General features: G+C 49.7%; 2 protein-coding genes across 5 annotated transcripts in view; one reads left to right on the top strand and one right to left on the bottom strand.

Annotated features, from left to right (window-relative positions):
- Window positions 1–8,048, top strand: part of NRG2 (neuregulin 2) — a 154,476-nt gene extending 146,428 nt beyond the window's left edge. The window contains exons 9-12 of one of the 2 annotated variants that reach the window (XM_031506032.2): window positions 777–900; window positions 2,163–2,290; window positions 4,737–4,961; window positions 6,373–8,048. In XM_031506032.2, coding sequence (XP_031361892.1) covers window positions 777–900; window positions 2,163–2,290; window positions 4,737–4,961; window positions 6,373–7,030 — 1,135 coding nt within the window. In that variant the 3' untranslated portion in view covers window positions 7,031–8,048. The remainder of the gene's footprint in view (window positions 1–776; window positions 901–2,162; window positions 2,291–4,736; window positions 4,962–6,372) is intronic. The other variant, XM_021531870.3, reaches the window with a different exon arrangement.
- Window positions 8,049–12,619: 4,571 nt separating this feature from the next.
- The window catches only part of PSD2 (pleckstrin and Sec7 domain containing 2), a 75,151-nt gene continuing 63,773 nt past the window's right edge, over window positions 12,620–23,997 (bottom strand). For all 3 annotated transcript variants that reach the window (XM_077786708.1, XM_021531867.3, XM_077786709.1), the window contains 4 exons: window positions 18,208–18,365; window positions 17,057–17,201; window positions 15,880–16,023; window positions 12,620–14,341 (listed from right to left, as the gene is read on the bottom strand). In XM_077786708.1, coding sequence (XP_077642834.1) covers window positions 14,135–14,341; window positions 15,880–16,023; window positions 17,057–17,201; window positions 18,208–18,365 — 654 coding nt within the window. In that variant the 3' untranslated portion in view covers window positions 12,620–14,134. The remainder of the gene's footprint in view (window positions 14,342–15,879; window positions 16,024–17,056; window positions 17,202–18,207; window positions 18,366–23,997) is intronic.

Here is a 23,997-nt window from a genome sequence, read left to right as displayed (position 1 = left end):
TATGTGCTGTGGTACTCCCAGGAAAGTCTCATGCAGGAGGAGAGTGAAGCTGTCTACCAGACCGTGTCTGAATAGGATATTTTCCTGGCACCATTTGCTTGTCCCCTGGAACATCATTTTGCCCAGCCAGGTGATGCTGTGTTACAGGGCACAGCTGGCCTCCAAGCCAGCAGCTCAGCTTCTGCCAGCAGAAGCACACTGGGCTGTTGTGCAGGAGCTGTGGGCTCGGCTTTGTACATTGCAGGGACTTCCAGAGCAATCCTAATGGAACAGGAGAATTGGGAACCTCTTTTACGGTCAGCCTGGACAGCACTTTTCTCTCTAGTCAGCCTGCACCTCAGTTCAGAGTGCCCCTGTAACTCAGTGGGTCTTGTGCAGCAGATATCTCACCCTGGGCATGGGTAGGCTTTGTCCTTCAGGCAGGACATGTCAAGTGCTTTGTCACCAAGGCTGAGCCAGGACTCACTTCCCCTTTTCAATCTCCCCAGTTTTCTCCACTACTGCCAGGTGGCTCTGCTACATTGTGCTGGGCCTTGCCTTGAAAAGAGGACATTGGACCCAGCTTCCAAAATTGTCCATGAGAAGAAAAGTTGACATTTTCTTTGGAAAAGCAGTAGGAGGTGTTAAGTGTTGAATGCCTTGTTTTGTGTTGTTTGCAACTTACTGCAAATACCCTTGTAATATTCACATGTTGAAGACTTGCCTTCTCTTTCATCTCTGGGGGCACAAATCCCCATGAGAGAAGTGTTCCTAAAAGATTTTTTTCTGTTCTAAAGGAAACAAAGAAAACAAATGCATAACCACTTGCGGCAGAACATGTGTCCTGCTCATCAAAACCGGAGCCTTGCAAACGGGCCAAGCCATCCACGTTTGGATCCTGAGGAAATCCAAATGGCTGATGTAAGACCTTTGCCTCCATCTCCCTGCATGCTCCCGAGGGGCTGTTTTCCACCAGGGGTTTGACGTGGATGTGTATCCTTACACACCTGTGTGCTTATGTTTGAGGAGCAAAGCACAAACAAACTCGAGCAAAAAGAAAGATCTTGCATAGAAACATTTCCAAAACCAACATCTGAATGGAAATGTGATTTTGCTTTGAAGTACAGGATGAGATTCAGGCATTTGGGATAGGCTTGTTTTGATTAATCAAGTGTGACCCTGATTTCCACTAGGAGAGCTGTTCCCAATGTTTCCTGTTTATTATGCTATGCTGTCAAGTCCCACTTTGTGGGATGACAAATGGGATCAGCACAGCAGTGACCGGAGTCACTGTGGTGAAACATGTCATGGTGATGTGGTCAGCTGTCCATTAGCCCACCTGCCCATGCCAGGGCTTCTGTCCTGGTGGGATACCACTGTCACACCAATGAGAACCATCTGAGTCTCTCTAGGACAAGATCCAGAGGGAAGTTCAGCCACTCTCATGTCTTTAATCGTACGAGATTCCCATCAACCCCAGTGAACTCAAGGGCCATCAATGAGCTTAAGTGCCTTGCTAGACCAAGGCTTTGAAAGGGGTCAGAAAAAGGGAAGGAGGCAGAACTGAACAACAAGTAGTTAGAAATCAGTCCAATGAATCAGCTGCAACCTCTGTTGGGTCAGCCTTAGGATATTAAAATTTAGCTATGTTGGATCCCAACCATGAAGGAAGGGGAAAGGGAATTCTAAGAACAACAGCCTCTGGCCCCATAGTATTAATTCTCTCAGAGACCTTAGTGCCCCTGTGAGAAGCAGGCTGGTTGTTAGATGAAGGAATATCTCAGCATAAATATTTGGATCACATCTGGAGTTTCTGTAGGACTCAAATCTCTGACAGATTTCATGTTGTTCTCTTTTTGCTGGCACTCAGTCGGGTGTAACCAGCTGTGGGCAGAGATGTGTCTCTGCTCAGTAGCAACACATGGTACCACTGTCCTCTGGGGAATCTCTTGGATCTCCAAACCCTTCTGCAATCCCTGTGCCACAGCCCTTTCCCAGTATCCAAAGTGAAGGGGCAGAGAAAAGCCTCCACCCTCCTTGTCCCTTCCTGTGGGTTGCAGCGCTTCCTGTGGGTTCCCTCAGTCCTCACCTGATTTCACCAGAAATAATCAGGCCAGCTAAATTTTTCTTTGGTAGCATTCACAGACTGGTGACTGATCTGTGTGATTCTTCTTATTTTGCAGTATATTTCTAAGAATGTTTCTGCCACTGAGCACGTGATCCGAAGGGAAACAGAGACAACCTTTTCAGGAAGTCACTCCTGCTCCCCATCCCATCACTGCTCCACAGCCACTCCAACGTCCAGCCAGAGGTGATGTATACCATTTTCTCTGGACCTTTGCCTGCTATTTGCCATAGGATGCTGTGAGATTCTAAGATTTTCCTTTCACCTCCCTTTCTGTTTTCACTTGACATTTGGGTCTGTAGTGGCATACAAGCCATGTCTACACTGCAGGACTCTGCAAGCACAGCTGGTTAGTGAGAGGTATGGAAAAGTGTGTTCCTTGGCCTGCAGGGAGATGCCAGCAGGATCCAGTAGCACTGACATAGCTGGAAAACAGGAGGAAATGAATCTGTGCTTCCATGCTTTGCACAGACCCAAACAGGAGGACGTGTGTAGGAAAGGTTTTGCAGGTTGTGTTTGCAGCCACACTGGACATCTGAAACACTTCCTTAAGCACACACAGGTTATGTGTTTCATATTTAGAATGTATTTGCCTTGTGGGGGACAAAGTACACAACATACCACCAAATGTTTTGATTGCTTCCTCAGAGTCAAGGTCTGACTTGGAAGTCACAGGTTTTGATCAGAAAGAAAATGCTCCTGTGCAATTTATCAGCCTCCACCTCAGGTGGTGGCTCCTCTTTCACTGAAAATCATTCTGAAGCTTTTTAGAAAACTTGGTCTAGGAGGAAAGTACTAATAATGCTTTGTAACATCAGGATGAGACATATTTTTTATTTTCATTTCAAAATAACCACTGGGGGAAGAGTACCACAGCTTGGAACCTGAATCTTCTCAAGGTTTCTGAGAACATTTAAATGGCAGGTGGACCCCTCTATTTTTATGATGTCCAAAAAAGTCTTTCAAATGCTCTAAAGCAAGTCCTGTGCTGTTTTGAGTTTGGATGTTCTGGTTCCTCCTCTTAGACAGCTCTTGTGCTTCTTCCCCTGTCACAGGGGTTTTCCTTGGAGATTACTTGCCTTTGATATGTGGCTGGCTCATATCCTTCATTGGCCTGATGGGGTTGTCTCCATTTACCGGGGAATGCAGGAATTCTTTCAGCTGAAGCTCACAGATGGCTCCAGGCAGGTTTCCTTAGGGTCCAGGCATTCCTCAGGGTTGAGCAAGTACTCTCAGTTACAATGGGCAAGATCAACTTCAGATGTTGAACTTGGATTTTCAGGTGAATTCCTTCCCAGATTCCTTGGCTATACCTCCAGCAAGTAGAGAGGGAGCCAGGAATGACTTGATCAGCTGGGAACGATTCTTTTTTCCAGGGAAATCCACTCTTCATGAGCTGGATGATACATTCTCCAGGGTTTTTGCATTCGTACTCTTCAGCCCAGCCTTGGCAAGGTGTGTGCAAGCTTGAGCCAGGTGCACAGAGGCTCCTGTGCCTGCAGAGCTGCACCTTGCTGGCCTTCCATGCTCACTTCAAAGGCCTGGGCCATCCCTGGGCACCTTCTGAAGACACAAAGGTGTGTCTGGAGGGCAGCATTAGCTCATGACAGCTGTAGGGAGGAACCTACCTTGGGTAGCCTCTGGTCCTGGCTACCTGCCACCTCATTTTCCTGAGTCAAGTGCACTGAGCAGGTGCTTCTTGAAGTCATGCCAGAGGCAAACTACTGGCATAATCAGGCTCCCTTTTACTCCATCAGCGCCTCTAATGAGGACGCTGTTTGAAGTTATAAATGAGCATGTGCCTGGAGCCATCAATAATTAACAAGTTCTTGGGAAATCTTAATGAGGGCTGCTGTCCTCTGTAAACCCCCACCCAAAATCCTCCACCCACACAGCTCCATCTGGTGCGGTTTGGGAGTTCAGAGAGGTTGCTCTCATGGATCATGTATTTCTGCAATGGTGGGTCTCAGCATGGTGGCCGTGGCACTGGTGGGACCCCAGTGTGCAGGTGTCCCTGTGCATCCCACTGAGTCCTTCTGGGATGTTCTCTTTGCACCAAGACTGGGGCTGGTGGGGCTGCAGCTGCTTAGCACATCATGGTCTTTGTCTAGCACCTCGGAAGTGTTTCCCTGCCAAAATCTTTGGTAGACTTTGCTCTGCTAATTTTTGAGTGGCTTCTCCTGGCTCCTCTCTGGTAGCAATTCCAAAGGGGCTGTCACTTGGCAGTACAGGTGGCACATTTGAAGGAACTTGGCTGACTTGCCTTGGCAAAGCCAATGTGTTATTCCACACCCAGAACACTTTGCAAGCAAAAAGCAGAATTGCCCTGGCCTCCCTCCAGAGGCTGTCCCATCCTGCTCCCAGGCATTTATTCTGTGGTGGGATAAATACCTGCTATTGCACTGGTTTACTTCCTTTGTCCTCTAATGGCATCTCCAAGAAGGAGCAAAGAAAGGCAGATCAAAGGTAGGGTTGGGAATCTGGGCTTCTCTGGCCAGATGTATCCTAATGAGGAAGAGAGAAGGGGGACAGCAGTGCAGAGGTGCAGAGCTGAGTGTGAGCAGTGCCTGCCTTTGGAGAAGAGCTGGGTGGGGGTTCCTTGCTCACTGTCCACATGGGCTTTGCTCCACAGACACGAAAGCCACACCTGGAGCTTGGAGCGAACAGAGAGCCTGACTTCAGATTCCCAGTCTGGGATAATGCTGTCCTCGGTGGGAACCAGTAAATGCAACAGCCCTGCGTGCGTGGAGGCGCGGGCGCGCCGCGGGGCCACCTTCTGCATCGAGGACCAGCGGAGGCCCACGACGCAGTACCGCGACTCGGTGGATTCCCTGCGGGACTCGCCCCACAGCGAGAGGTCAGAGCCCACTGCTTGGCGCCAACACAGCACAGCAGAGGCAAGCCATGCCTCTGTGCCAAGCCCAAAATTGTTTGCCTCTGCCAGCCCTAGAGCAGCAGTGCCATGGTAGAATAGGGAAACTTCAGCCCTGGTCCTACCAGAGGAAGCCCAATTCCCCCAGGAGGCCACTCAGGTCAGGGCAGCAGCCAGCTCTGCACCCTGGTGGCAATGTAGGTTTGGAGCACAGGGATGACAGCTATAGAATATGCCTGGCTGCAGTCAGCAATTGGCAGAAAAAAACTGGCTGGGAGAACACCCTGGGCAGCTTGGTGGGCTGCCAAGCAGGGTCTGGCCTTCAGGTGCTTGGGGAAAAGGTGTCTGTCCTCAGCACAGTCCTGGATGTCCAGGTGAGAGGGTGCTGCATGTGGGCACAGCCTTGGGACAGGACTCGGTAAGACCCAACCTTCAAGGAGCACAACTGCAGAGCTGAGATACCAGCAGCAGCAGTAGCAGTTCTCCTCTTCCCAGCCTGGTTCCTCATGGACCAGAAGCACCTCTTCACCTTTGTTCGAGCCCTTTGCAGGTAGCCATGAGTGACTCTTGGTGGCCACGTGGCCCCTCTTGGGCAGTTACCCTTCAAGGCAGCGGAACTTGTCCATGGGACAGAGGAGAAAGGCAGCATCTCCTGCTCTAATTCCTGTCTCTGGTCCATTCAGGAAGACTGACCCAGCTCCTATGGAGATCTCATGCATCACAAAACACATGAGTAAAAAGACCCTGGATAAGTGAGTGAGAAGGTGGAATTGGACAGAGATACCACTGGGAATATCACAAGGAAATAAGATCTGCTCCTTAGAAGGAGATGGTGCTGAAGAAATCGTTGTTTGGAGAGGAGCTAGACCAGACCTGAGTGACCACACTGATGTTTTCACTAGAGTAGATGAAAGTGGTAGATGGCTTTTTGAGACACCAGATTTTTGCTAAATTGGAGAAATCAATCCCCAGGGTTTCCCCATCTGTGGCCTGAGCAGGAAGAGGGAATTCCAGGGACCTTCCTCAGAGACAAGCCTGGCAGCTCCAGAGGGAACAGAAAGCAGCTGTCAGGCAGATGAGAGACAGTGAAGACATGACTCAGCCTGCTGGGAGATGCTGCAGGGTTTGCAGCAATGCAGGGTGGGAATTGTGCACTGAGTCCCCTGGGAGAAGTAGTTTGGGAGATGCTCAGCACATGCTGCCCATTGAAGCCGGCAGCTCACCCTCCTTTGGCACAGCAGTGCAAGGTTCCTCCAGCTGATTCCCCAGGAGAACCTCCAGGAGCAGGTTCACTGGAGGTCTCACGGGTCCCTGGGCCAGGTGTCCAGCAAAGCGCGGGCTCAGCTGGTGGTTTTTGGGGTTGTTCGGTGTCCAACCAGAGGTGTTGCTTTTCCAGGTACGTGTCGGCCCTAACCACACCAGCACGCCTGTCGCCTGTTGACTTCCACTACTCGATGGCCACGCAGGTGCCCACCTTCGAGATCACCTCCCCGAACTCGGCGCACGCCGTGTCCCTGCCGCCGGCGGCCCCCATCAGCTTCCGCGTGGAGGAGCAGCAGCCCCTCCTGCGGCGGTACCAGCTCCCCTTCCAGGACACGCAGAGGTACGACAGCTACTACCAAAGGAAGACCTACCTAAACGACAGCATGGGGAGCCTGCCCTCCAGCCCCTTCCGCATCACAGAGGACGACGAGTACGAGACGACGCAGGAGTACGTCACAGCGCTAGAGCAGCCAAAGAAAACAGCCAGCAGCAACAGGCGGTGGAAAAAATCCAAACTGAACGGGCACATCCCTCACAGAGCCAGAGCCGTCCGGGACTCCTTCTCCTTGAGCAGCGCCTCTTACAGCGAGTCTGACGAGGAGCTGGTGGCCGAGAGCACCCCGTTCCTAAGCACTCAGAACAATGAGGCGGCGCACACAGAGTCGCCGCCGCTGCACCGGCCGGGCGACAGCCGGACTCACTACTCGTGCCGCGGGCACGTGGCGCACGGCGACGGCGGCCGCGGCAGCCTGGCGCACGTGGCGCCCAAAGCGGACCCCAACCCTCTCTAGGCACCTCCCGCGCTCCTGCATGGGTGACCCGCATGGAGGAGGCCGAGAGGAGGGAGGCCGAGGCGCGACAAAACCACACAAACCGCAAAACAAGACAGAACAAAAATAAATATTTTTATTTTATATAAAAGAGGGAAAAAAACCAAAAAATATAACAAATAAAAATGTTTTATTTTCATTTTAGCAAAGTTGTCTTATAATAGCTAACGACAATGACTTTTTTATAGGGAATCTCTATTTATATGTAATGTCTTGATTTACAGCTTCCGAGAAAAAAAAAAGTAAAAAAACTAAAAAAAAAAAAGAAGAAGAAAAGAAAACAAACAATAAAGTTAAAAAAAAAAGTGGGCCAATTTTTGACTACTTAAAAATAGAAAACAAAACTATCGTGGTGCCTTTTGCTGTATGCTAGTGCTGGGATTCATGCCGAGGATTCTGTTTCAGTAGCATTTTTAAGGTCATAGATTTTTGTTTGGGAGACAACCTGTCACAAGGGCGCTCTTCTGTTGGAAGAAAACAGCCTTGCCACTTTGCCCCGTACCCTGCTATTAATGATCTTATTCTTTAAAGTATTGTTTAAACACACATTAAGGACATGAGTGGGAGCATTTCCATTATCATGTCTAACGAGGATCTGTCCTGCCCTGTAAACTACTTGTATTTTTGCTTAAATCAGGAGAAAAAGAAACCCAACAGCACTGTGCTGAAATGCAGAAATAACATTTCTTTTGCGACACAGGTAGGAAGAGAAAATGAAATTGCGCAGCAGCAGCAGCCCTTACAATATAGCTCTCAACCTTTGGCCATCTCACTGGTGGGTCTGGAGTGGGGTTGGCACAGGTTTGTAGTGAGGCCAGGCACACAGCCCTGTGCCCATGGTGGATCACACCCGTCATGTACCCTTGAATCGGGTCGCTGAGCCAGCCCCGTTCAGCCGCGGTGCCCGAGGCCTCGTGGCCGCCCCGGCGCCGTGCTGGCCGCGGCGTCCCCTCGGCTGAGCGGTGCAGCCGCCGTGCGGCGTTGGCCGTGGCCGGAGCTGTGGTGTCCTGCGTGACACCCTTGGCCAGGGTGCCGGGGGACACCCACAGGGTGGGCCCATGGCACAGAAGGCCGCGTGTCACCCTGGACACGGAGCCAGGCGGTCGCCGGCCGTGCTGGCCCCGGGGTCGGTAGGACCGTGAGTGCTTCGGGCTCCGCTCGTGGCCGCTGCCTTGGCCGGGCAGGGCCGTGCGCGGGGCGGCCCAGCGAGCGGGTTCTCCCGTACGGCCGTGCCACGTGCTGTAAGGACAGTTGTTACCGTCACGTCCCGCCATCGATGACGGACGTCGCGTCCCCAAACTCGGAGCAGCTCTGGCCATCGGCTCTGTGGCGCAAAGAGACAGTCCTGCGTGTCCAGGCGGCAGAGCATCCCCCGTGGAAGTGCCCCCCTCTCCTCAGTTCTCTGCAGCAAACCTGTTTACATTGTAGCCTGACTTTTTTCTTTTTATATTTTTACTTCTGCATGTCCTTTGCATTTCAGATACTGTAGATTGGATGCATGGTGAAGCTGTGACTGAGAAGATAATACAACAATTGACAGTGTATTATTTCATTTAACTTTTAGCAATAAAGTAACTAAACCCTCTATTCCTCACCCATGATGGGGTCAGATAGAAAACTCTGCTAATTTGTCATAAGATGATTGTCAAAGTTTGCTCTGGATTGTCTGAATGTCAGAACTCTTGACTGTTTAACACTTGAACATTTTTTATATTATAAATAAAATAAGAAATAACAAGCTGTGGGCTGAATTAATCTCAGGCCCTTTGGGGGGTAAATGGGGAGCTGTGACAGGAACCATACACAGAATCACAGACTGGTTGAGGCTGGAAGAGATTTCTTCCACATTTCCTGCTCCACCAGCTCACCCAGAGTCAGCTGCCCGGGCCTGTGTCCAGTCAGGGTTTGAGTAACTTCAGGGATGGCAGTACCACTACTTCTTTGGGTAACCTCTGCCAGTGTTTGGTCCCTCTCAAAGCAAAAAATTGTCTTGTATTCAAACTGGAATTCTTTATCTCAAAGTTTGCATACAAATTTATACTGTGTAGGCCTTCTATCAAACTCTGAAAACTCTCTACAAATCCATTTCCCACACAAACTGGGTTTACTAGTTTTTAATTTGGGCCCTTTGCCTCATTTACTGTTTTAGGCCCATTGCCTCATGTCCTCGACACTGCTGAAAAGAGTCCAGCTCCCTCTTTTTCGCTGCCATCCACTGGGTATTTATACACATGGGTAAGGACCCCTGAGCCTTCTCCTCTCCAGGCTGGACAGTTCCAGCTCCTTCATTCTTTTCTCATATGAGAGATGCTCTGGTTCAGTAAAGGTCTTTATGCCCATAAAGACACATAGGTGGGTGTTTTTCTACCTGGCATGGACATTTGACCTTTCCTGCAGGCCTCAGGAGTGGAGGCTCACTGAGGTGAGTGAATGCTACCCACACATCTCCCAGGGGTGCTATTCCTCCTCCAACTGCAGATCAGATCCCCCTTCACTTGAACCATGGAAGTTTCCAGATGTGCCTAGAGAGGTCAGGGTGCTTGGCATGTGCTAACACCTGGCACCTCTTTCAGTGACTTGAGTAGAGTGGAGATGTCTTGGGTCCAACCCTGCAGTGCCATGCTGCCATGCAGCACTGATCCACTCCCAAAACAGGTCCCTTGTTCAGCTTCTCCACGGGAAATCTGTGTCTCTGGCTATCCCCATGCAGGGACTCACTGACAACGTGGTGTGGTCACAGAAGCACAGTCCCTGAGGTGGCACCCATGGCTCCACCCAGATCAGAACTCACTCCCCTCTTCCTGCTCAGTGATGTGAACAGGTATCCAAAAACCCCAGCTGAACTCACTTAACAGGAGAGGGATCTGTTACTGAGTCAACCCTATTCAAATGGATTGGTTGGAACTAACTGATCTGGTTGGAACTAGATGGTTTTTAGTGTCCCTTCCAGCCCAGATCATTCTATGACTCTGAATGCCCAGAGCTGTGAGAGAACTCCCCAGCCCTCATAGTGCTGCCCATGCTGGAGGCCAGGCTAAGCACACCCACAGCCTGGGTTTCTCTGCTTCAACTCCCCCAGGATGCCCATTGTCCTGGAGCTGACCCAGCTGTGTCACAGGCCACGCCAAATATTCATTGCATGTCCTGTGGGGCCTCCAGAGAGACCACAGGGCTCAGCACTCCTCCCTGAATAAAGACATCTCAACACTGGTTCCCCAGAAGGTTAAAGGCTCAAGGACCCTGTCCTCCTGCCACAAGGCCCATGTCACCCGACAGCAATGTGCAAAGGAGGTGTTAGACCTGGGATGAAGGTGGTAGGGTCAAGTCCTGGTTTGGGTGACATCTGCCTTTGGACACATCGTGCCCCACGTCTGTGCAGCCCCAGGCCTTGCTGGATGAAGGCAGCAGTGCAGCTCTCCGCTCTCCCGTTACTCTTGGGACATGCCCCAGCTCCCCATTGCCTTTGATCCATCTCAGCTCCTCCAGTGGCTCCCAGAGCAAGGTGAGATGGATGGGAATGGGCAGACAACACCAACCCCTTGGAAGGGACATGTGTAGATCACCAAGGCTGATCCCTGGGGAAACCAGACACATGGAAGAGAGAGATCGGGTGCCTTTGGCTTCCCAAAGCAGCCCCATCTCCCCAGCTCTCCTCAGGATCTGTGAGCTCCACTCGTGGAGAAGTCCCCCCAAGGCTGGCACAGCAGCATCTGCATTACAAGAAGGTACAGCTCATGGGTCTCCCTGGCATGCAGAACAACCGTATGGCCACATCTCAGGGTGTGCTCAATGCAGCTGATCCCCACCAGGAATCTCTCTGAGTCCCTTGGAGAGGAGCTGTGGGTTTGCCCTGCACAGGGGGATATTTCCCTGCTCCATGGTTTGCAGGGATCCCTGATGTTCTGCATTCCCTGAGACACTTCCAGGTCTGAGCTATGGCAGCCTCAGGATTCTTTGTGGTGATTTTTTTGTTCAACGTGCCCCTTGATTCCCATAATTGTGTTCTATATTTAGAGGCAGTTACGCTACTTCAATTTTCTCTCCAATTGCCTCTGAAGGAAGCCTGTATCTCTCTCTTTTTTCCCTGGCTGGTTTATTTTTAGACTCCTCATTTCCAGCCGTGCGTGCTCCTAGGGTTTTGCCGTAAATATTTTAGAGCAATTTTCACAGGTGGGGGAGCCACCAGAGCCTCTTGACAGCTCTACTCTGCATGTATGGTGCCTTTAGTGCCCTTCTCAGAGGGAAAGGCGTTGCTCTGCTGACACAGATGGGTGTTGGATCCTGGCTTTGGGGTCAAAAAGTCTATCCCACAAAGAAGTCCCTCTGAATGTGGATGTGTCCAGGACAAGAGGCCTGGCAGGGAGGTCAGGCTGAACCTCCGCTGCCAAGTGAGATTGTGTGAGACCCAAAGCAGTTGTGGTGCCTGCTGGAGGGGCTGGCACAAGCTGGGGATGTGCAGAAAGTGCATCTGAGTAACTTCAGGAGGAGAAAAAGATGTAGCTGCCTAATTCCTCTGAGATGCTGCTCTTCTCTCTTAGTGATGGGTGCCTGAGTCCTGGACCTCCACGTAGGAAGAAAAGGGATTATAAAACCCATTTTCTTCCGAGTCACAAGCTGAGGCTGTGGATTGGTCAAACAAGGCATTTTGACTCTACTCTCATGTAGGTAAGATGCTCTCAACACATTTTCACGTGCCTGTGCACCTGGATCAGGACTAGTGCATGAGGCAAACTGCAGATACTCAGCAAGAGCAAGTTTAATACTCTGAACTGTCTCACCAAGTATTGTCTGACATCAGCTGCCACCCCTTCCCACATCCATTTGATGTTCAGTCTCAGGGCTCTGAGTCTTTTTCCTGCTGCCCAGAGGAGACTTCACAGATCTTTCTTTTCTCTGCAAGTTACTCCCAGCTGAGGATGGCAGACTGGCACCTTCAGCCAGGGGCCTGAGCTGTTCTTGGTGGCAGCTCAAACACACTGGAGATGTCACTGCCCGCTGGAAGGGATGGTCAGAAAGGGAAGACTGAAATACAAAATATTACCTGGGATTTTAGAGACATGAGTTTGGCCCAGCTTTTCCTTGGACTTCCATTGTGAGAGTCTCAGCATCAGACACTTCATGTGAGTAGGAACATCTTGGAGGTCTTCAGTGCAAGGAATGTCTGTACAATACCTGACACAAAAGCAATGATACCTTGGAGGAACAGCCACAGGCTCCTCTGGAACCGTTGTGAGAATATTTCCAGTCACAATGGAGGGCTTGGTACCTTTCTGCTCCCATGAATGTCTAGGCTGTATGTGGACAGACACACCTGGGATGCACCAGGTGAAAGGAAGAGTTACTTGAATGTGCTCCTGAAGCAGCCCATCTATCCACACCTGCTCCAGAACCATCCAGGAGGATGGGTAGGCTGGTACCCACGATGTTTTCTGGTGCTGTCTGTCCATAGGATCCTGGATTTTCTGCATCAAGTGCTGAATCATCCTGGCCTTCTGGTGCTGTGAAATCTAGGATCAATCCAGCACATGGTGGAACAATGCTTCAGATCAATTCTCTTTACCAACAGATTCAGTTTTATTGTTATTCTTTTTTTTACATGATTCTTAGTGCATCATTTCAAATAAACTATCAAACTGTACAAAGAAACAGAGATAAAAGAAGAGGCGAAAAAGTTGAGAAGAAGTTTTTAGTGTCATGAACTGTCATGGAAAACAGTAGTCCATAGGCTCTCAAACATTGAAGGTCCAAATAAATCTTATTTTGTTTGTTTAAAAAATGCTGCAAAATATAAACAATAAATGACTGTAATTAGCAGCTACAAGATCCTTCAAAACTGGAACTTGATTACTGTGAACTCACCTAGGGGAAAGAAAAGTAATCTGAGATAAAAGATCAAACGAAACAGTGAAATAAATAAAGTGTGGGAGGACAGTCGTGGCATTGAAATGCAGAGGAATCACTTCAGCACAACAGTAAATCATTGGACCACAGACAGCAGAAAGGAACAGAAACACAATTCCCACTTAAAAGAGTACAGCATGTGCATCGCAGGATGAAGGATACAGCAGGGACGGGCAGTGGGATCACTCCTGCACACAAGGGTTCCGCTGGAGCTCGCGCACGGCTCCAGCTGTGCCTCGAACCCAGAGTGGTGGCTCCCGTGGCTGCCAAACCAGCAGCCACACTTGGGCAGTTTGTCTAAATAAGCAGGAATGGGAGAGCGATGTTTCACAGCAAAGCCAGGTGGGATTTCCATTTAAGTAAAAAAAGAAGAAAAAGAAACAAAAAAGATACACAGCCATTCAATTTTTTTAGAACGTCCTGGTGGGCTGGTCAGACCCTCCATGTCCCTAGTGTCTTCCCCAGGCAGCTTGCCTTCACTTGCACACTGAGGTTAAAAACCCAGGTTAAAGTTTCCTTATATATATATATTTATTTATATATATTCATATGTATATATATATATATATAAAAAGGGTAAGGTGACAGAGGGCCCTTCAGGCTTCTCCTGCCATGGGCAGCTGACGTTCCCATGTTGCTGTGCTGAAGACGCCTCTCGCCTGCTCGGTGACCAGCTCACGATGCCTGTCCTGTCACATTGTGCTCCTCCTGGGGCAGAGACGTGTCCCCACCACCCTGTGTCCTTCTCTGGGAGCGCTGGTGGTGCCACAGACGTTGTCTTGGCTCAGTTTCCTGCATTGCCAGGGACTGTGACCATGAACCACTGGGGACTCCAGGGAGGCAAGGAGAGAGCCAGGGCTGGTGGAGGAAAGAGCGACCCAGCCCTTGGAGAACCAGCATATCCCTTTGTTGTGCAGGCTGCAGCAGGAGGGAAAGAAAAGCCACTGGTGCAGTTGGGAATGAAGAAGAGATGATGCTGAAATGCCAGAGCATTGTCAGAGAGTGTCAACTAAAGCTTCTTTGATTTCTTTCACTAGAGCAATCCCCATGTCATACATGTCTACAGTTTTGCTCATATAATTTCCTAAGTAAAATTGTGCTCATCATTCTAAGTCCAGGAGCGCAGAGCATTGCCGGTTCATCCCCCCGTGTACATGTTCCTTGTTAAGTGTTCTGCTCTAAAATGTCCTTTTCTGCCTTACAGCTGATGGACATGTGCCCTTGGCTCAGGGAGGGGCTGGAATGCGTCTTCCGCAAAGCCATGTCGTCGGCTTCCACCTTGAAGAAACTGGTCTCGATCCTCTCCAGGTCATCTGTCCCCACTTTTATCTTCATGCACAGCAGGTTGATGTACGTTTCATAGCGGCTCTTCTGCAGGGAAAGAGGGAACAGAGAGCCTGGGAACAGGGACAGGCCGTGTTGTGTGCGGCACGCAGAAACAATTCCATCAGCTACTGCAGGAAAACCCATCCTATACCATCAGCATCCTGCCAGTCATACCCCACACATTTAACCCCAGCACAATGCCCGGTCTGTGCACAGACTGATTGGTCAAAGGTCTGAGGAGAAAGGTGGATGTGGGTGTGGGTCTGTGTAGGACTCTCCAATTGCTTTTACAGGTCTTGGCTGCCACTGTGATTGTATAAGGAGGATATTGGGGGCAAAATGAGATCAACAGACCTGCTGCTTCCTGATTTAGGAGCTCGCCTTGAAATACTTCTGCTTGTCATTGTTTCCATCCAGTGGTTCAGTTATTGCTGCTGAGTTGTGCCCCCAATGCTCCTCACAGAGCACAGGATAAAGGGAGGCATCCTCTCTGTTCCAATGCTAGATGGGATCTTTTGAGGACTTGTGTAATACCCATCCTTTCTCTTAACATCTCAGAGGCAGCCTGTGCTGGCTTCTTTGTCAGCACAAAGAAACAAGCATTTCTAGAGCATGTCTCATAAGACAGATGAGATAAATTATGCCCTGGAAGTGCCAGCTTCTCCTTGAAGACTGAAAAGGCAATCCAGAGAAAAGCTCAGATAGAGACTTCTCTGCAGGCATCCAAAACCAGATGCAGGAAAAAAGGGAGGCAGCAGCAACTATTTGGAAAGTTGGTACAAAGACAAGGGAACCAGTAGCTGGGAGCTGTGGCTTTGGAGAATTGGGCTGGGTGTTACACAAAAGGATGGTGCAGCCCTGGCTTGAGGGAGGTGGAATATTTCCATCCTTAGTGATTTTTGGGGTTCAGCCACTAAATGGCACAATGAGTCTGGGCTAAGACTAGGAATAATCCAAATTCCTACTGGAAGCAAGACTAGAGGCCTCCAGCAGTCCCTTCCCACTGACATTCATATGACAAGAACCACACCTTCTGCTAAACTCTCACTGGAACAAAATCCCCATTTCTCCCACAATTAAATGCTTCTTAGACTTTACAGGGAGTTAAAACTTATGTACATGCATCCTCAAACGGTCTGTAATCAGCTGTAACACTGGGTTTGGCTTTATTTACAAAAATGGTTGCAGCAAAACAGGATTAATTCTCACAGGGATTCCCTTTGCTTTTTATTGATATTGCTGAAAAGGACTGAGTCACACTGAGAACTGAACCACTCTTGTACTTGGGACCGGAGGAAATGTCAAAATTTGGCACAGTAAAGGAAGACTTTCTTTCTCTTGTCAGTTTTCCCCTCCTCTGGTTAGAAATCACAGAGGGAAAGAAATGGCTCTTATTTCTTTTTTCAGCTTCAGTGCAAAACAGTGAGGCTTGCTGCTGCCCCAAGACGCCCATCCAGCTTGGGAGCCCTTGTCCTTCTCTCTCCTTTCACACTCTCCCACACCCACAGCACCCACTCTGGAGTTCTGTTCTCCTCAATCAGCCAAGGTACCATTTATCACAGGAAAGATGAAAGTTCCTTTACCTCAAATATTAGGTAATGTTCTTTGAGTCTGTATTCCTCAGCCTCTTTTGACTTGAGGCTCTTCTCTACAGGATGTAATTTATGCTCTGCTAATTCGTCTGCAATCTGCTTCATTTTATTTTCATGAGACCTCAGCTGTTCCTCCTGCCGAGAGAAGCGTGTCAGGTATTAAAACGTGGGAGTGCAGCACCCAAGTGCTCCGCCTGCCTGTGGCTGGGGAAATCTCTCTGCAGGGGCGGGAGCTCAGCTACTGTGCTGGAGCCAAAGGTGCATTGTGCACTTGCAAATTCATCTGATAAGGAGCAGCTCAAACACAGGTATTGGAGTAAGAGCAAAACTCAGGTATCTCAAGTGCCAAGAGTGGATTTCTTTGGCATCGAGGCATCTTTGGCATCATAAGCACAAAATGCTCCTGTAACATTCATCCTTTAACAGCCAGGCAGAAGCAGTGCTGTCCCAAGAGTTGCTCATCCTGCTCTTTTCAGAGATAGAAGTATCCTCCCCAACTGGGCTCAGCCAAAGGTGACCATCTGGCCACATCTGTCTCAGCAGACAGCAGCTGTGTCTCTGCCCTGACATTTCAGGCTGTCCCCCCTTTGCTGGGGACAGTGGCAGTGTGTCCCTACTTTTTGGAAGTGCTAAGGCATGTTGGGCCCTCCCTGGAAAGGGAAACAAAAGCTGCTCTTTGGATGGCAGCTGCTCTTGGTTAGCTGAGCCTGATGCACCCTGCCCCCTTGTTTCCAAAACCTTCCCTACTGACTGGAACTCAGATATCCCTTTTGTCTGTGGGTTTTGAGCTCCAGAAACGAGAGGGTGCCATGATACAAACCAAACCTGGGCTGTTGGGCTCTGCAGCATCAACTCGAGCTATTCTGCTGTTTCCACTCTGGCAACAGGAAGGTGCTAGGATGTGATGGGCAAAAAACAATAAACAAGCCAGAACCAACAGGCAGGTGTGTGCATAGGGCTGTTTATAGCCATTGCAAAAGGAGCACTAGCCAGATGCCAGGATTTCCCACATCTGTCCGAGCTGCCCACTCCACTCCCCTGTTCATGCACCGAACACTGAGTGTGCCCATCAGCCAGGAACAGGGGGAACTTTAGATGGGCTCACCCTCGGCTGAAGGACTTGCTGAGTACTGGGCACCCCTCCACCACTCCTTCTCTCACACATTACCTGGCACAGCTTGGTCATGGATGAAGGCAGGAGCGGGCGGCAGAACTTCTTCATGGAGCAGATCGCGGCTGGGAAGGCTGGAGCAGAGAAGATGGCAGCAACAAGGTTGATCCGCAGGATCCAGGAGAGCATTTCTTCCTTACTTCTGTTGTGGAGGAGGGGAGAAGAGAAGGGAGTCTGCAAATGCTCTTGAACCAGGACCAGACAACAGCTGACAACAGTCCTAGAGCCACCCATGCTCAGGAAGGCCACTGGTGGCCTTGCTTTGATGCCACTTCTGTGCCAGGTTATGAACAGAGGGAAGCACCGTCTAACTGGCTCCTCCACGGTGCCCTGATGATTTCTGCTGGCTGCCTCTCGAAGCCAGGGCAGTCCTGCCCTCCTCATCAGCTCTGGTTATATTCCTAAGGAGCTGTGGAGAGGCCAGGGCCAAGGATGTCCTGCTCATAGGAGGGAGAGAGCCACACAGCAGAGGTGTCACAGAGCAGGATGTCATTTATGTCATTTGTGAGACACTGCCCAGGGTCTCAAGTGTTTCCTTCATCAAATCTGTCCAGACACTGCTCCCTCAAGCCTTCAAGTGGGTGTTTGCTGCACTAATTCAGATGAGAAGCTTTAGCTTGACCTTAGTACCCAAGCCCTACAGACACCATCACCTCTCTTAGCAGAAGACATGAAAAACATGAGACAGAAGATGACTTCATCACACTTGACACTTACTAACATCATAACATTCCTCAGCAATGGACTCAGGTAAACCATCTACCCTGGCTGGGGAGACTGCTTTAAGGAGGTTTAGACAGTTTCCCCATCAAAAGCTGACAAGCTCCCCATCATCACCTGCACCACACAGATGTTCTCCCTTCCAGAACACACTAACAGAAGTTAGCAAGAGCAGCCTTTCACTCAGCCCTGCACATCCCAGCCCATCCTGCTCAGCCTGCCTTGGTGACAGCTGGGAAGGACCTCAAGGGCTGGCACAAAGCTACCAAGAAACTGTGACCTAAGAGCAAATCCTTTGCACAGCCCTGCAGAAATGACCCTCAGCCCCTTCCTCCCCCCAGGCGTGCCCCCAATGCGTGTGCTGGTCTGGCTGGGTCAGAGGGAGCCTGGCAGTGGTTGGAGGTCACCTGGGGAGGGCTGGGACTCACGGGGCCTGGAAGAGGAAGACTCTCCAGTCAGCTGTCTTCAGCTTGAGCACGTTGGACTTCTTGCTGTAGTCAGAGGCTTTTGTGGCTAAGGCGTGGTGCACACGGATGGCGTTTTTCAGATCCACTTCAGAGAGGTCTTTGTCAGGTTTATATTCATCCTGTGAAGAGGAACGTTAATTGGATAATGACAACACTAACATTTGCAGGATGCTTTAATGAACCTGCCTTTCTCCCCGCACTATAATCACAGAGTGCCGAGACCAGGAAAAGCACTGCTTTGTACAGTAAATGCTAGGAGCTGATAATGATAATAATTAACATCTGGCAACTGCTTCCATCATTAAGTTCACTGGGAAGATGTAAAGAAGGAGATGAAAGTTTTAAACATAATTATCAATAGTTATTTCTAACACAGCACATGCCTGAGGCTTTGTGGGGAGGCACAAGGCAAGGCCAGGTTTCTGCAGAGCTTCCCCCACAGTGCAGAGCTCAAACCAGGAGGCAACTTCCAATCAGCAGAGGATATCAATGAGCACCTGCTCTGGTGCTGCTTCTTCATAGACTCACAGAACAGTTTGGGCTGGAGAGGACCTAAAATCTCATCCTATTCCAACCCCCTGCCATGGGCAGGGACGCCTTCCATATCCCTGGCTGTTCCAAGCCCCATCCAGTCTGGCCTTGGACACTTCCAGGGATGGGGCAGCCACAGCTTCTCTGGGCAGCCTGAGCCAAGGCCTCAATACCCTCACAGGGAAGAATTTTTTCCTTATATCTACTTAGATTTCCTCTCTTTCAGTTTAAACCCTTTGCTCCTTGCTCTATCACTATAGCTGTGTGTGGAGGAAGGAACCCTGGAGCAGCAGCATCCCTGCAGCCTGTGCATCTCTGTACAGGTGAGGGCCTGGGGGGCAGTTGCCAGTCTGAGTGTGGCCCCCTGAACCAGGTTTGGTCTCCCTTTAGTGCAGGTGCTCCTTTGGCATGGTCTCCCCTGCAATCCATTAGACTTGCACTTGCAAATTGCATTCCCTGTATTCCTGCTTTACTTTCTCCACTGAAGGAAAACTTCACACAAGTAGGAAATGTAGCAGTAATTATATGTGTTTATATTTTATAAAAAGGTAGAAAATACCAAACATGGGACCCTGAAATGATGATCTTGGCACAGCACTTTTTAGAAAAAAAAGTTCAGTCAATCCTATGTTTACCCTTTTACTTTTTCCAGTGACTTAATGCAGTATCCTGACTCCCACTCTGCACCCTTGCAGCAGACAGCTCAGCCAGGCGCATGATGGGATGGCAAGGATGGACAGATGGATGCATGGATAGGTGAAAAAAGAGCCTCATGGAAGAACCTGGCCCTGGCTAAAGCAAGCCACCACTCCAGCCACGTTAGAGGCCATGCCAGGACAGGCTGTCTCTGGAAGGCCCTGCCTTGCCCTGTGATTCCAGTGCTACAGGATTAATGTGCTCACAGCCAAGGGCAAATATGGTTTTGCTTTCCTTGACTGCCCTGGGCTGTCAGCACCCAGGCAGGTCTGTCTGGTGATGATGGTCTATACATCCCAAGCCTTCCTTAGCTTCCAAGCCAGAACTGTTCTACAGATTTGCAAAACAATGATTGTTCTCTGTTTCCCACATCCCAGTGGGACAAATGCAGCTGTTTAGGGAAAAGCTGTGCTGCACCCTCTGGGATGGGAACCCTGGGCAGTGAGGCTGTTCTCTGCTCTAGGGGCAGAAAGGTTTCCCCTCTGCTGCTCTTGAGAGCACTGAGGACCAGCACTCCCCAGCCCATGGATGTGGCTCACCCAGCTCTTGCTCCTGAGGCTTCTGAAGTCTTTCTTCCCTCATTTTTCAAAGCAATCATCCTGTCCAGCTGCCACACTGTGCTCATCACCATATGAAACTTGGCCTGGTACAAAAAAATGCCACAGGCCCACCCACAAATGTCTGGCACAGGATTCTGGGGATGGTGAATCCCAAAGAAAAGCCCTGGCTTTCCAGCAGAGGAAGGCTGGGTGCTGCAGGCATCCTGTGTTTGGGGAGACACTCAGGTGGGCAGTACAAATGACCTTGCCACCGTGGTGATTTCAGTAGCCAGAGAGATGGGCCTTTTTTGCAGAGAAAGACAAATGCTTTGCCTTGTGAAGACCTACTATGTTACCCCCCTGTAAGAGAAATATTTGCTTAAGGAAGACATTGCTGCTTGGGCCTTAGGTATTATAGAGAGACTTCAATTTGGGATATTTTTCTGAGGCTGAAGCTCTCTGGATTTGAATAAATCTGACTGTGCTGCCCATGATCTCTTATTTCAAAATAAGCTTTCTGAAAATACAGTGCAAAATATCCCAGCTTAATGGCGTGTGACAAGAGGAAGCTGCCACAGCTGCTGAGTGCTTTGACTAATGCAGATCCTCATCTTGAATGGAATCATCAATTGCCTCCATGGATTTCAGGCTCTCAGGCATCAGTGTTGGTGTAAGGAAAAATCCAATCTTCTTTTTCTAATGCTGGGTCCAGTAAATCAAGGTGAGGCTGAACGAAGCTGGTTCTCTCTTCCTTCTGCCTTGCTGTTTGCAGGAGTGAGCAGTGCTGGAGGCTCCCTGCTTGGGATGGCTCTCCCAGGAGGCTCATCCCAATGCCAAGGTGGTCACAATGGCACATTTGGCTGATAATTTTGGGAGAACATGGTGCCTGTGGGTCACTGTCCCCTGCTGCCTACCCCTGTGAGCAGATCCATAACTAATCTCAAAGCTTGTTTTGCCAAGAAAAGGCAAAAGCTCTTGTGCCTGCCTTTGTAGGGCACCTGGATGGGGTGGCAGAGCCCAGTGTATCAGCTCTGCTGCCCTCTCCTCTGGCCTCAGAACCAGCCTGGGCAGTGCTGGGAATGTGGATGTGGACCGACAAATATTCCTCATGCTCTGTCTTGTGAGTGGTTTTTCCTCTTCTTTCTTTTCTTCACCTCACATCTACCATCCTAAACAAACCATTTAATCAGGAAAATGAACCCCTGTGCCCTTTTCAGCCTAGGCAAGATCTTGGCCTTCCCCAGAGCACCTGGCAAGGGTCTGCCTGCATGGGACAGCACTGGTGGCTCAGGGCTGTGCTGGGGACAGAACCTGTGGGAGGACCTGCACCCTTTCAAGCACTTCTGTATAAAAGCACCTCATGCTTTATAGCTCTCAACCATCTTTCTTAACCCCCCTCTATGTGTGGTGATTAAGGGTTATTATCCCCATTTCAGAGAGGTGAAGTAAGTTGCCAAAGGCCATGGAGTGAGTCAGTGCCCAGAGCAGATTAGTGCACAGGAGAGGTGTGCCCTGCTCCCAAGCCTGCATTTCTTCCTCCAGACTCTGCTGCATCCCTTTAGGGGATCAAGCAATTGCTTCAGCAGACTGTGCTGGAACATGCTGATCCAGCAATTAACACCAGCGAATCAATGACATGTGACATCTCATCAGCAGCAGGCTTGTGGCTGCTGCCTGAATTGCTTCTGTCAGATTGATTCTACCTGTCCACCCACCCTTCTGCCTGTGTTATGTCCACCTCTCTCTGTATCTGGCCATTCCTCCTTTCTATACATCCACCTGCCCAGCCCCTCCTTCCTCCCACCTTCCCTCTACCTCTCAGTCTTATTTATACTCAACTTGCTCCTCAAAACCAAATGGAGTTCCCTGTTCAACTTACACGAATTTACTATTAAAGCCTAGATCCTTAATTTAGTCTGAGCAGAAAAGTGGAGCAGGCTGAACCTGTGCTCCATGACATCAGGTGGTTCTGGAAGTCCTTTCTCCTCTATCTTCCCATCAGAAAATCTTTCCCCACTGATTTATGCTCAGCCAAGGTTCTACCTTATGTTTATCTGCAGTTGTCTTCTGCTGGGAGCTTGGAAGGCTGGCACACCACTTCCTTCCCATATTGTGCAATTCCTTTGTTCTACAAACCACCCTGCAGGCAAGAAATTACACCAAGGATCCACAGGGCAGGTGGATGTTTATCCACTCTCTGTTGTGGTGCTGGGAATGTTTGCAAGTGACAAGGTAAGGACTTTGTCTTCGTGTTCTCATCCTTCTGTCCTGTCTCTGCAAGCCTGACAGACACTGTCTATAGCCAAGCCCAAGGAATTCCCTGGAGAGGATTATAATACAGTCTGGCAGCAGCTCACGAGTAAGAAACCCCTCTTTCCCCAAATCCTTTGCCCAAACATTCCTCTGGTTTATTTTTGTTGTTGTTCCAAATGCTACTTCCTTGGGGCATCCTTGGCAATCCTGGTCCCTCCTGCTAATTGCACATCAGTCATGGCTCTTATTTATCAGACACTTTCATAACACAGTCAGATCTTGGGTGCTTTGTTCCTTCAGTCCTTGTCCATAAAGAAAGCCCTCAGCCTGAACCACTTGATCCTGAAGGTCATTGAGATAAAAGCATTGATCTCTCCGCTGCCACGTCAGCCCTATCCTTGCTCTCTTTTTAAATCCTAAATACCTCAGGCAAACATAATGAACTTTGTTAATGAGTGGTTACTGCTGCAAACCTTGTACAGCAAAGAACCCCCAACTGCTCTGCCCCAGCAGCAGCAATGACACTCCAACACTGAAGTGTTCACAGCTTTAATGAACCTGCTCCTTCTGCTACCAGGGAAGAAAATTCCATCCTGAAAGGGTATTTCATTCTCAATATACACTCCCTCAGCAGACTCATCCCAAGAGAAGCCCTTGTAGAAAATTCATTGAGATCCAAATGGTTCTGTGATAGTTGAAATATCTATTTTTTATCCCCCCACAGAAAAAGTGTCATATAATGAAATGCTGATGGCAACTCTGCACAAGTTAAATCCTCATGTATAACCATGGGTCAGCATGAGGACTCTGGTGGACTCCATGAGAAGATGTGCAATGAGACAAGGACTGAGGGGTGAGAAGAGTGCTGCTGGCTTGAAGAACATTTAGAGGGCTGGAGGAGATCTGGGCTCCCCCGTGTGCTGCAGCTTCCCAGAGCTGCAGGAGAGAGTGGCACAGCTGTAAAAACCCCACTGGGCTAAGAGCAACCCACACTGGGAGTTAGGATGCACTGCTGCCAGATTTCTGCTGGCTTTTGACGTGTGCCACAGGACCTGGCGAAGCACGAGAGGCACTGGGGTGTGCTAGGAGCTCTGAGTCATAACTCCCTGCTGCCCCGAGGATCTTTCTGCCTCTCTTATATAATCCAATGTTTGTTTACTCTCATTGCTGTGGAGATAATGCTGCAATAGGCAGGAGCATCTACCCACGGGGAGTGCTGCTCCAGCAAGGTGAGTTCAATGGGTTATGCACAGCATGTGCTGCTCAGGTAGCTCAGACCAGTTCAGTGGGTTATGTTGTTGGTGAACAGACAATTGGCATCCTGGGCTGGCTCACACTGACATTCAAGTGAGCCCCTATCCAGTCTCCTCGGATTTTCCCTCCGAAAAGACTTTCCAGCAAGTCCTCCAAGCACCCAAGTGCCAGAGAGCTGAATGCTAGAGCATTCAGGGAAGCTATTCCGTGGTGAGTTTGTGTCCCATGGGGACCTGGGAATCACATTTGTGTTGACTGGAGGAGGCTACACAATGAACAGAGATGGAGAGAGGCACAAAGTGTCACTTGAGAGCCCATGGAAGGACCCAGGTCATCAAGGTCCTAAAGAATAGAAATTTTCAGCATAGAACCATGGAATCACAGAATTTTCTGAGCTGAAAGGAACCCACAAAGACCACCAACTCTAACCCCTGGCCCTGCACAGGACACCCCAACAATCCCACCCTGTGTCTGAGAA

This window comes from Lonchura striata, chromosome 15 (assembly GCF_046129695.1).
Source record: "Lonchura striata isolate bLonStr1 chromosome 15, bLonStr1.mat, whole genome shotgun sequence".
NCBI lineage: Eukaryota > Metazoa > Chordata > Aves > Passeriformes > Estrildidae > Lonchura > Lonchura striata.
The sequence above is the reverse complement of the archived record's forward strand: the minus strand, read 5'-3'. Positions and strand labels throughout refer to the sequence as shown.